Raw genomic sequence first — 13557 nt, 5'->3', positions numbered from 1 at the left:
TATATATATATATATATATATATATATATATATACATGTGTGTGTGTATCAATAGAAAAATCAGAGAAGTGGGGTCTGAAACTCTTGAGGGGTATTATGGTGCAAGTGTGAAGCTGAAAATGGCTGCCATTTAAGCGGTGTCATTTTTCATTTGTGATGTAGTGGTGTTTCAAAATTTGACTTGTGCATATTAATTTCCATTATGTCCTTTATATTGTATCAAAATTTCATGCATATATTTGTAACGTTAAGGAAGTTATTAAAAACTGAAACCCACCTGTCACTTTTGGGACACCCTGTATATATATACACACACACACATACATATATATGGGCTTCATTCAGTCGGGCATCTATATCAGTGTTCTCAGCAAAACATCAAATGTGTGTGTGGGTGCAAGCATGGCTATGTGATTAGATGTTTACTTCCCAAAGTAAACATCTAATCAGTCCCACTGTTTGGCACTTTGGGCATGTGTCTTTTACTATAACCTCAGGCCAATAAAAGTTTTGTAGGTAAATTTTGTAGATAGAAACTGAAAGAAGCCTGTTTTATATAATTGTCTGTGTATATGCAAGAAGGTTTCATTATCATTTTTTAACGTCTGTTGTCCATGCTGGCATGGGGTGGATGGTTTGGCCAGGGCTGGTAAGCCGAGGGGCTGCATCAGACTCCAGTGTGATTTGGTATGGTTTCTATGGCTGGATGCTATTTCTAACGCCAACCACTCTGAGAGTGTAATGGGTGCCATTTGTATAACACCAGTATCTGGCAAGTCACTATCTCCTTCACTTGACATCATGTGATGTAAATAAGCGTCACTGTCTTGCAAGTTGTGTCCTTCATTTCCAGTCTTCTATGGAAACATGTCTGGTCATAGAGAGATATTAGTTTACTAGGAAACAAATGAGAGTTGAATGAAGGGCATCTACTGTAAAAAAACCCACTTCAACCGGTCCCATCTGATTCATGCAAGCATGGAGAAGTGGGCATTAAAACAATGGTGATGTTGATTGAAATTCTTCTCTACTCTAGGCACAAGGCCTGAAATTTGGAGGGAGGGGGTCCAGTCAATTAGATTGACCCCAGTACGCAAATGGTACTTAATTTATCAACTCCGAAAGGATGAAAGGCAAAGTCAACCTCGGCAGAATTTGAACTCAGTGTGCTAACGTTTCTGCCAGTTGCCGCCTTAAATGATGATTGAAATTGTCACATTAACATGTGTCTCTGATCCGCACTGTATGTAAGAACACTGTGTGCAAGTATGGTCATGTGGTTAAGAAGTTTGCTAAGCACAACTGTATGGTTACCAGTTTGGTCCCATTCACTAAAACATTTGTTTGGTGTGTGATTTTTACAAAAGACTTCAGTTGATCAAAGTGTTACAAATGAAATTTAGTGTATTGCACATTTATATGATGATGATGATGATGATCAGTTGCTGTTACATCTGTTTTTCTGTACTGGCAAGGATTAAGTGCATTATACTTATATATACTTTGCACATTATACTTATATATGATGATGATCATCATCATCATCATCATCATCATCACAATTGCTTTTACTTCTGCTTTTCCATGCTGGCATGGGTTGAACTGGACTTTTTGCACCAATGTGAGTAACCATGCAGATCCTCTACAAGAGCCTGCTCTGACCTCCCACCCTTCTCTCATACTTCAATCGCTTGTTCCCTAGCATGAAGCTACCTTCCCCACACCTCTCTCACAGTTTGTAGTCCTGCAAGTGAAATTTTTTTTCCCACAAGAGTTCTGGACCCCAGTAATGAACTCATTTGCATACAGCCAATCAGGCTCACCTTGACCTTGTCATGTTAACAAACACACTCTACCAAGTAAACTAAAGACGAAGAACGGTGTTGTAAGTCGACTGATCACCAAGTTATGCCTGATTTTAGAAGGAGACAAGTAATTAGATAGATTTACATCTATACTTATTATTGGATTTTGTTAGGGCCCCATATGGTAAAGATGTGGATGGGAAAAATGTGGGTAGAGGGTGATGTGCAAGCAACCCTCTCCCCTTACTGTTTTACAAAGTAAACACAAATAACTATGCAGAGGCAGCCATGGTTGAAACAAGAACAAGAACAAGCATTGTTAAAAGAGAAAAGTAACATGATCATTCCTTACCCAAGTGACCTTATCTCATTACCCATCACTTGTTATGTGCTCATAAATTAGTTTGATAGTTGTGCTCTGATTGGCTGTATGCAAATGAGTTCATAACTGGGGTCCGAAACTCTCATGGAAAAAAAAATTTTGCAAGCTGCATGATGACCTCATTGGTGCTGGTAGCATGAAGAAAAGCACCTAACACTTACTGTAAAGCGGTTGGTGTTAGGAAGGGTATCCAGTAATAGAAACCATAGCAAATCAGGAAATGGAGCACTATGCAAACCTTGGTTCCATCAGGTCCTGTCAAATCATCCAACCATCTCAGCATGGAACATGATGTTACCAATTTTTTTTTATTCACCTCTTATGATTCTTACATGGTTACTTTTCTCCTTACTACGTTACTGTCTGGGTTTCAATTTACTGACAGGGAGACTATGACCCAACCAAAACCAAAGTTATACACATGACCATCAACCCATCTTTTGTGGACCAGCAGAAGAGAAAAGAGAAGATTTCTAATATGCAAGATGAAATTGACCGATTACAGGCTCGGGTGAAGGTTTTGGAACAGTCTGGTGGCCAAGCTGCTGATGTTACATTACAAGTGGAACAGAAACTGCAAGACGGTTGCAATTGTAAGGAAGTTGTTGGTAAGAATTAGCTCCACCATATCTGTTCTTGTGTTTATTATGTGTGGCTATATTTTTATATTCTAGGGCTATCATTGGTTAGGCTTTCATCATGTATCTATGTATCTGCGCCCATATGTACAAGTCTGGAAAAGGGTTTTGTAGAAGATTAGAGCCATTTTCATGTAATGTATGAACGGGTGCTGAAAATTTCCTTGCTTTGCGTAAAAGAAAATATAGGAGGATCAATTATGATTTTATTCAACATATTTCTCTCTCTCTCTCAGCAGTTCTTCAGTTTTTCTAACCTCTGTAAAAGAATGCGGAAGGTTGGGCCTTCAACCAGGCCTTTCACAATAGCTTTAAAGCCAGGAACTTTTCAGCACCCCCTTATACGTGTCAGTTCTTATTCAAGTTAGACAGATTTATTTTGAGAAAGGATAATGGGGCTGTTAGAGAAGGGAAGTGGAAAGTAATGTCAGGAGGTTAGTGAGACAATTGAAGAGTGATAAGACATTGGGTAGGGTTGAGAGATGAATAGATTAGATTAGCATTGATAGACAGATAAGATATGTAAAACAGACTAGAATTTATGGTAAATATCAAATTTTCCAGTCTTCGTTTTAATACATACTTACTCTGCAAATAACAGCAATTTCAACTTGTGTGTAGGATTTTTTCACTTAACCCTTTAACATTCAGATGATTCCACTGAAAGTAATTGTTATTTATTCATATAGTTTTGAATTTATCCTGCATTATCTTATAGCCTTGAGATTTCAATTATTTTAGACTAATATTGTAGGTAGGTGTGAAAGGCTGGATTGGCCTGTTTTTACATAAAACACATAGAATATTTTGACCAGATATGGTGAGTTTAAATGCTAAAGCGTTAAAATAAAACATATACATAAATACAGTTGACAGCCAGAATAAGCAGACATACTTCAAAAGAACAATTTTGTATTATATATACTTTTATTCATTAGATAGGCGTAGGAGTGGCTGTGTGGTAAGTAGCTTGCTTACGAACCACATGGTTCTGGGTTCAGTCCCACTGCGTGGCAACTTGGGCAAGTGTCTTCTACTATAGCCTTGGGCCAACCAAAGCCTTGTAAGTGGATTTGGTAGATGGAAACTGAAAGAAGCCCATCGTATACATATATATATATATATATAATATATATGTATGTGTGTCTGTGTTTGTCCCTCCAACATCGCTTGACAACCGATGCTGGTGTGTTTACGTCCCCATAACTTAGCGGTTCGGCAAAAGAGACCGTTAGAATAAGTACTAGGCTTACAAAGAATAAGTCCTGGGTCGATTTGCTCGACTAAAGGCGGTGCTCCAGCATGGCCACAGTCAAATGACTGAAACAAGTAAAAGAGTAAAAGAGATAGATATAAAGATAGGTGGATAGAGAGACAGATAAGCATGTAGTGTCAATCAAAGATAACTCATACTGCTGAGGTTATACCAGAGAAAATGGTTACGGCACTTCAAAGGACCAGGAAATAATGGTAAATGCAATGGAGCCACAGAGTTGGACACAACATTGCTATAGTGTTGGGCTATCTTTATAAGAAAGGAAGGGTCTTCTCAATTTACATGAAGTTCTTACAACTTTCTATCTCTCCCTTTTTCTACCTCTTTCTATGTATGTATGTATGTATCTATCTATTTTGTATCTCTATCTCTTTCTGTCTGTCTGTCTGTCTGTCTGTCTGTCTGTCTGTTTCTTCCCTCTCTCTCTCTCTCTCTCTCTCTCTCTCTCTGTTCCCTCTCTCTCTCTCTTCCCTCTCTCATTGTCTCTTCCTTTCTTTTGTAGAATTACGTTCTCAGCTGGAGAGTTCAGAATTAAGGAACAAGCGTCTGCTACAAACATTCAAGAAGACCAGCCAAGAGGTCAGGGAAGCTACATACCGTTTAATGGGTTATCGTTTGGACATTACTGGCGCCAATAACTACAAATTATGCAATGCCTACTCTGAGTCCTCAGATGACTGTCTCCTCTTCCAGGTTGGTACACACATGCACATGCAAAGACTCACACAAACACTCAGACACAGACAGAAGCACTCACACAAACTCACATGTATACACACACAAATTAACATACACACACACACACACACAACTTAAATACACAAACACACATACAAACACTCACACTAACTCATATATATATGCACACATATCACATATAGATCTACAAGAAAAAAAAATCGAAACGATACCAATTTTATTACTTCTTTTACATTATATGTATGTATGTGTGTGTGTATATGCTTTCTTTTACTTGTTTCAGTCGTTTTAACTGTGGCCATGCTGGAGCACTGTCGAAAAAATCAACCTCAGGACTTATTCTTTGTAAGACTGGTACTTATTATGTCAGTCTCTTTTGTCGAACCTCTAAGTTATGGGGATGGAAACACACCAACATCGGTTGTCAAGAGATGGTAGGGTACAAATACAGGCACAAACACACAAATATATACATATATGTGTATATGTGTGTGTGTATATATATATAGATATATATATATATATATATATATCATCATCATCATCATCATCATCATCATTGTTTAACATCCGTTTTCCATGCTGGCATCGGTTGGACGGTTTGATTGAGGTCTGGAGAGCCAGTGACTGCACCAGGCTCCAATCTGATCTGTCAATGTTTTTACAGTTGGATGTCCTTCCCAACACCAACCACTCCAAGAATGCAGTGGTTGCTTTTTATGTGCCACTGGCACAGGAACTAGTCAGGCGGGCCTGGCATCAATCTCGTTCGGATGGTGCTTTTTACATGCCACTGGCACAGGAGCCAGTCATGGGACACTGGTATCGACCACATTCGGATGATGCATTTTGCATCCCACTGGCCATAGCTACGATTTCGGTTTTACTTGACTCAACAGGTCTTCTCAAGCATATCGTATCACCTGATGCACCAGGAGTATTCTTAAATGGGCTGGACATGCAACACTGGCATTGGCCATAGCTGCGATCTTACTTTAGTTTCCAGATCTTCTCAAGCACGGCATATCTCCAAAGGTTTCGGTCTCTTGTGGTTGCCTCTGTGAGGTCCAATGTTTGAAGGTCATGCTTCACCACCTCATCCCATGTCTTCCTGGGTCTACCTCTTCCACAGGTTCCTTCCACAGTTAGGGAGTGGCACTTCCTCACAAAGCTGTCCTCATCCAAACTTAACACATGACCATACCAGTGCAGTTGTCTCTCTTGCACACCACATTTGATGCTTCTTATGCCCAACTTTTCTCACAGGGCACTTACACTCTGTTGTGTATGCACACTGACATAACACATCCAGCGGATCATACTAGCTTTATTTCTTTCAAGCCAACGCATGTCCTCAGCAGTCATGGCCCATGTTTCACTGCCGTGTAGCATGGCAGTTCACACAAATGCATCATACAGTCTACCTTTCATCCTGAGCGAGAGGCCCTTAGTTGCCAGCAGAGGTAGGAGCTCCCTGAACTTCACCCAGGCTATTCTTAGTCTAGCCACTAAACTCCCAGAGCAACCACCCCCACTACAGACTTGGTCACCTAGGTAGCGGGAGCTATTAGCTACTTGTAGTTTCTCCCCTGGCATGTGATGGAATCTGTTTTCTGTACATCTTCAGTGTTTATTGCCCCTGTACATCTGCTACACACAAAAACTATCTTCCCGGTTAATCTTCCTTTGATATTGCTGCACCTTTTATGTGTCCAAAGCTTACACTGGGTACATCATGTGGAGCTTCTGCCCATGCCTTTTCTACAGATCGAGCAGGGCCATCTACCTGAAGGGGTTTGTGATTTGACAGCCTTTGTACTTACTAAGGTTTTGGTTTTGCTAGGTTAACCCTAGGGCCCTTTGATTCTAGACCTTGCTTCCACACCCTAAACTTCATCTCTAGTTCTGGCAGTGAATCAGCTATTAGAGCAAGGTCATCAGCATAGAGGAGCTCCCAGGGGCAGCCTGTCTTGAATTCCTCTGTTATTGCCTTGAGGACTATAATGAACAAGAGGGGGCTGAGGACTGATCCTTGGTGAACCCCTACTTCTACTCGGAATGCTTCACTCTATTCATTGCCAACCCTCACCTTACTGACAGCATCCCTGTACATAGCTTGTACAGCTCTTACCAACCACTCATCTATCCACAGTTTCAGCATTGACCACTACATAAGGTATTGGGGGACCCTGTCAAAGGCTTTTTCCAAGTCAGCAAAAGCCAAGTACAGAGGTTTATCTTGGGCTAGATATTTCTCCTGCAGTTGCTTTACCAGAAATATAGCATCAGTGGTGCTTCTGCCTGGTACAAAACCAAAATGCATCTCATCTAGGGTAACTCTCTTCCTAATTAGTTGGGCTATGACCTTCTCTGTAACTTTCATCACTTGATCCAATAATTTGATACCCCTGTAGTCAGCATCTTAACAATCTCACCAGACCTACCTTTCAGTGTGCCAACCCTGAGGGTGTGGGAGGTGTGGGCCTGTGAGACCCTGGGATAAGGGACAGCAGCATCATCTACCTGAAAAGAAAGCTCGCATTTGGCAGAACTCATGTACATACAATAGTCTTCAACCTATATATATATATATATATATATATATATATATATATACACATATATTCTTTTATTCATTTCAGTCATGCAGCTGAAGTCATGCTGAAGCACCACCGTGGTTTTGCTGATTTCCTTGGGCTGGGGGTTTCACATCACCACTCCTTGCCTTTGTCCCAGCTGTTGGCCCATTTGGTGTATGAGGGAATTTCTAGTTCCGTTCTGAAGACATCTACATCCACATTAAATAGATTTCTTAATTTTTATGGCAGGGCATTGATGAACTGTAGGCTTTTGAACCCTAGGCTATTGCAATACCTAGTCCTGAATTTAGATGGAGTGGATGATACCTTTGGTACAATACAGATATCCAGTTCTGGCATTTGTGTAACACTCACTGCTGAAATTAGGTACTAGCTCTTCTAGAATTTTCCATATGTAGATTATTACATACCTGTCATGCCTTTGCTCCAGGGAGTAAAGTCGCAGTTTTTTTCAATCACTCTTTGTAGCTTATCTGCTGCACTGTTTCAGTTTTCTTAGTGTAGTAGCATTGGACTGCTTCAAGCTCCACTGTTAGTTTGACTCTGTGTGTTTGTGGTAATAATTATTATTACTGCTCACAGTTATTTCCATTATCTCACCAGCCAGTCAAAAACGAGGCTTTGGAAGGATATTTAAGTATGACTGACTCCTGATCAGCAAGGTTCATGACTGAAACAACTAATATCATACCCTCATTCTTAGAAGAAGAATAAAGCCTATTCATGGCCAATCTTCTGTATTCAACAATCTCACCAGTTCGATAACCAGAATTATTACAGTGGTGACCATAGCTGAGAGCAGTAGTCCAGGCAGTCCTCCACAGGGTCAACATAACTTCATGATCTTTAGTTTCAAAGGACCTTAATATCCATCCTGCCAGTTGTCTGCACTTTGCTGTCATCTTGGTAACGTGCATATGAAATGATGCATCATTACACATATTGACCACCAAATCTTTCACTACCTGTGACTCTGGGATTGCAGTGCCTTTGAGTCTTGTATATGCAAGTTGCAGTGCATTTGTGAGTTGATAGTGCAGTGTTGAAATTTTCCAGCATTAACCTGCATGTTGTTTACTTCATTCCACTTGTATATTGCATTCAGATCCTACTGTAAGCTTGCGTCATCATCTGGATTTTTCATTGCCTGTAATAATTTTGTATCATTAGCGTAGGTAGCTAGTGACAGTAGGCTGTCCAAGTGACAGTCACTTTCTGAGTGACCATGGGTATGTTGAGAAGGCTGTTATAAACTAATGGCCCCCAGGACAGTTTCATGGGGGATGCCACTTAGAATTTGAGTTTTCTCAGAAAGGGCACCATTGACTGAAACTGCCCGACTTCTGTATTTAAGGAAGTCATGCAGCCATTCTCCCAGTTTACCAGCAATGCCAAAGTCTTGCAGCTATGACATATCATGCTATGATCTACCTTATCAAATGCCTTTACAAAGTCAAGGTATATCACGCTGACATCTGAATAGTCAAACAACAGTTTCAAAACCCAGTCACATTGCTGTAAGAGCTGTGTGAAGTAGCTTCTTTCTGGACGGAAGCCATGCTGTATATTGTTCAGTAGGTCATTTTCTTCTAGGAACATTATCAGTTTCTTTCTGATGATGATTCATTCCATTCATTCCACATACAGATATGTGAAGTCAGAGAGATTGGCCTGTAGATTTTGGCCTCTGGTCTGTTCTCACCTTTGTGGATAAGGCATATAATGCTATCTTTTAGCTTTTAGGAAATTTACCACTTGCAAGGAAACTCTGGTAAAGTATCTGAAGTGATTTCGCTAAAGCCTGCTTACATGACTTCAGGAGAACAGCTGGAAAGTCATCAGGACCAGTTGCTGAGCTTTAGCTCATTTCATCTATGGCCACTGTTACAAGTCTCCTCACTGTTGATATAATCAATGGTTGGTGGATTCTTTTGTAGGGCTGCAATATTAAAGAATTGAGTCAGGTTTTTTATCTGCATGTGTTCAAGGGGAAAGTGAAGACACTTTTAAATTCTGCACTGAATTCCTTTTGGGTCCACAGTCAGTGAGCCATTCCTTTGGAACAACGGTCCTATTTGATATTGTATTGTGTCTGTTTCCTTTGCTGTAGGAACAATCTAGATGTTTCTGATTTTATTTTTTGATATTTTAACTGTTCACATTATGAAATTTTAATAATAGAAAGCTTTGGGGTTTGTTTTTATGCTTTCCACACCTCTGTTCTCTCTGTCTCTGCTCTTTCCTTTTCATGAGAGAGTTTGATCTTGTTTTTGATTTTTAGGAGTGTCTGTTTTAAAAAATACATCTCCCTATTTTTCAGTTGTCTATTCAACTGGTTTGAAACTTTTGATCTACATCTCATGAGGATTTTTCTATCCCTAGGAATCTTGTTTGTTGCTATGCTGGCCTTTCTTTCCAGGATATATTTAGTTCATAAAGCTTGCACTGTTGACTTAAACTGACTGAGTTTCAAGTCAATGTCTTGCATATATAGAATGTTGGACCAGTTTTGTTTGTGGATCTCTTTACAGATTGATTGCCATTTTGCTTTATTGAAATTCAGATTGTATATTGCTTGAGTCCTCTTGATGGCTTGAGCCCTCTAGATACCAGCAGTTCACTTAGACCCATACATAGTTAATTTAACAATTTTGTAGTCTGAGAGTGCTGTGGATAAGGTCTACATCATTTCTGAAGCAGTGGTCCAAGATATTGTTTCCCCTGGTTGACTTGAGTGTCATTTGTTCCATGAACAGCATATTAGAAAGTTCAAGTAATGACTCTGCATGCTTTTGTTCATGCAGTAACATCCCAGAGAGGATGTGGTCTTCTGGCCATTTAACATTTGGGAGACTGAAGTCACCCAAGAGGAGTATATTAACGTGCTGATCTAGGTTTGCCACTACCTCTTTTATGTGTCTGAGGCCATCCTCAAATTTGTTGTCATATTTCATGGTATTTGGTGGATGATATGTTGTGCATACAACTATATGACAACTATATTTATATGTATTATTAACCCCATAACATCAATTGATGTAAATTTACATTCACTATGTACTCACTTTGAATCAGCTGACAAAAATATACTCAGCCCTATCTGCTGCAATTTTGTACCTGTTTGTGTATCGGTTGATATAAATATCCACTATCACTCATGGAATCAATAATAGAGGCCACTGTGCAAATTTCAAGGAATCTGATAGGTTTGTTAGACACTTCATGTTAATATTTCCTGCTCAGTTTGAAATTTCTCACCATAATAGTATAAAAGCAGTTTTGGCAGTTACACCACCATTTCCACTATGACTTCCTATCAAATTTGTACATGCTCAGCAAATTCTTCTGGTTCTTTACAGAATTTACAGTTACATCCAGTTACACCAGTTTTGTTGAATTTATGGTCCTTGCAGTGATGACAGTTTACATAAATAAACAGTGCATGCTTCAAAGCGGTTGATATAAATATACACCGAACCGTTGTCGTGTTAGTTGCCTGATAAAAATCGTTATCATGGGGTTAAAGCAGTGGTTCCCAAACCATGCACTGTGGTGCACTGGTGCACTTCGAAAAAGTAAGATTATATTTCAAAATATGAGAAATAAAAACCGAAATTCACTAGAAAGTGAATGTCAAAGTGGCAAAAAACTAAATACTAAATTCTAAACTAAAATGAGAGGTGGTTGTGTCATTCAATTCATTTAGGCTAATTATGGTATGACAGTGTTATTCAGTTTTGAATCTGAAATTTCAGAAGGATAAGAACTAAATTAACATCAGTCTATCTTCAACATTGATGTCTTGTGGACATATTCAGTGTACGATTATGTTTCAGTTTATTTCGGTTGTAGCCTCAGCAGTTTTCATTTCAATAATATGTGTGAAAAATAAACTATTGAATTAAAATATGCAATGTTGAACTAAATCTTTAAATACGTCCTCATGTATTTCAATTTTTATCATTCATATAGTGGCAAGAATTTTCATCTTTTCAATTAATTTTGAAAGATTTCTCAAAAGAGTCCAATAATATGTGACATGCTGCCACTTTTCACAGCTCACTGGTCTCAGTCTCAGTTGGACTCTGTTAGTAATCTGTGCTCTTTGTGCAAGACATTTCATATTAACAGACTGGAAAAGTTTATTAAGAGGAAACATAACCGTGATGATTATGAATCTGAAAGTGAATTTTCGTCAAAAGCAACTAAGTGTAATGATAATAATACAAAAGCTCAACCCAATCGTAAATATTGCAATAGCTATTTATAGTTTGGGTTTCATTGGACTGGCAATGGGGATCAATCTCTTCCACTGTGTGTTGTTTGTGATGATAAGATGTCTAACAAAGGCATGTTGCCTAGCAAGTTGAAATGACATTTTACAACTAAACACTCACATCTTCAATGTAAAGATCTGAATTATTTCCAAAGACTCCGAGAATAGCAATCTAAACAAAGAAACTTTTGAGAAGAATGAATGCTTCTGAAAAGGTTCAAGTTGCGTCTCTTGAGATAGGCGAAATAATTGCACTACAAAAGAAATTGCATACTTTAATCAAGTCGATTATCTTACCCACTTGTAGAAAGATAGTTAAAACCATGTTAGATGATGAAGCCTAGCAAGAAATAAGCAAGATTCTGCTCTCAAAAAATACTGTCCATAGGAGAATTATGAATTTATCTGCTGATATGGAGGAAAATGTACAGAACAAACTTCAGAACTCAGAATTTGCTCTACAGGTTGATGAATCAGCTGACATTAGCAACAAAGCACCATTACTTACATTTATTTGCTTTATTGATGGTAACCTTGCAAAGAAATGCCACTCACTACAAAAGGTCAAGATATTTTTGACATTTTATCTTGTAATTCATGTGTTGGAATATGTACTGATGGGGCACCATCTATGATAGGCTCTATTAAAAGTTTCGTATCGCTCGTACAACAGCAAAATCCTAATGTTATATGTACTCATTACTTCCTACATAGGGAGGTACTAGTTTCAAAAACAATACCAGTTGAGTTAAAGCAAGTATTAAACCAAATTGTTGAAATGGTTAATTATATTAAAAGTAGGCTGTTGAAGTGTTACTTATTTGAATAAATTTGTGTTGATATGGATTCCCATTACAAGCGCTTACTTTTACGCACAAAAGTCAGATGGCTGTCAAAAAGTAAGGTGCTATGTCACATACATGAACTCCATCTGTGCAAGAGAGATGACTGCGCTGGTATGGTCATGTGCTGCATATGGATGAGAGCTGTGTGAAGTGTCACTCCCTAACAGTGGAAGGAACCCATGGAAGAGGGAGACCCAGAAAGATATGGGATGAGGTGGTGAAGCACGACCTTTGAACGTTGGGCCTCACAGAGGCAATGACATGAGACCAAGCCCTCTGGAGATATGCTGTGATTGAGAAGACCCGGCAAGTAAAGTGAGATTGCAGCCGTGTCCTATACCAGTGTCACATAACCAGCTCATTAAAAGTACCTTTGAATCGTCAGGTGACACACCGTGCTTGAGGAGACCTATTGAGTCAAGTAAAATCAAAAATCAAAATCAAAATCGGAATTTCAATCAAATCGGAAATTGAAGTTGTGGCCGATGCCACTGCCACCTCATCGCAGGTCTTCCTGGGTCTACCTCTTCCACAGGTACCCTCAACTGCTAGGTACTTACACTCTGTCGAGTATGCATACTGACATTACACATCCATCGGAGCATACTGGCTTCATTCCTTGTGAGCTTACGCATGTCCTCAGTAGTCACTGTATAGTAATGCTTATATGCCAATAGAATGTGGCAGTCCTATATAGGACGATGTAACTATTGTTATAATGCCAGGAAAACATCTTTTCCAGCTGGCTATCGACACACAGTCAGTCATCATCATCATCATCATCATCATCATCGTTTAACGTCCGCTTTCCATGCTAGCATGGGTTGGACAATTTGACTGAGGACTGGTGAACCAGATGGCTACACCAGGCTCCAATCTGATTTGGCAGAGTTTCTACAGCTGGATGTTCTTCCTAACGCCAACCACTCCGAGGGTGTAGTGGGTGCTTTTACGTGTCACCCGCACGAAGGCCAGTCAGGCGATACTGGCAATGGCCACGCTCAAGATGGTGTATTTTATGTGCCACCTGCACAGG

General features: G+C 39.4%; 1 protein-coding gene across 1 annotated transcript in view; it reads left to right on the top strand.

Moving 5' to 3' along the window:
• The first annotated feature begins 2325 nt into the window (after nucleotides 1-2325).
• Nucleotides 2326-13557, top strand: part of LOC106878155 (mitotic spindle assembly checkpoint protein MAD1) — a 21144-nt gene continuing 9912 nt past the window's right edge. The window contains exons 1-2 of the mRNA XM_014927291.2: nucleotides 2326-2795; nucleotides 4604-4794. Coding sequence (XP_014782777.1) covers nucleotides 2609-2795; nucleotides 4604-4794 — 378 coding nt within the window. The 5' untranslated portion in view covers nucleotides 2326-2608. The remainder of the gene's footprint in view (nucleotides 2796-4603; nucleotides 4795-13557) is intronic.

Source organism: Octopus bimaculoides, chromosome 23, assembly GCF_001194135.2.
Source record: "Octopus bimaculoides isolate UCB-OBI-ISO-001 chromosome 23, ASM119413v2, whole genome shotgun sequence".
Taxonomy (NCBI): Eukaryota; Metazoa; Mollusca; class Cephalopoda; order Octopoda; family Octopodidae; genus Octopus; species Octopus bimaculoides.
This window is presented reverse-complemented; position numbering and strand designations above follow the sequence as displayed.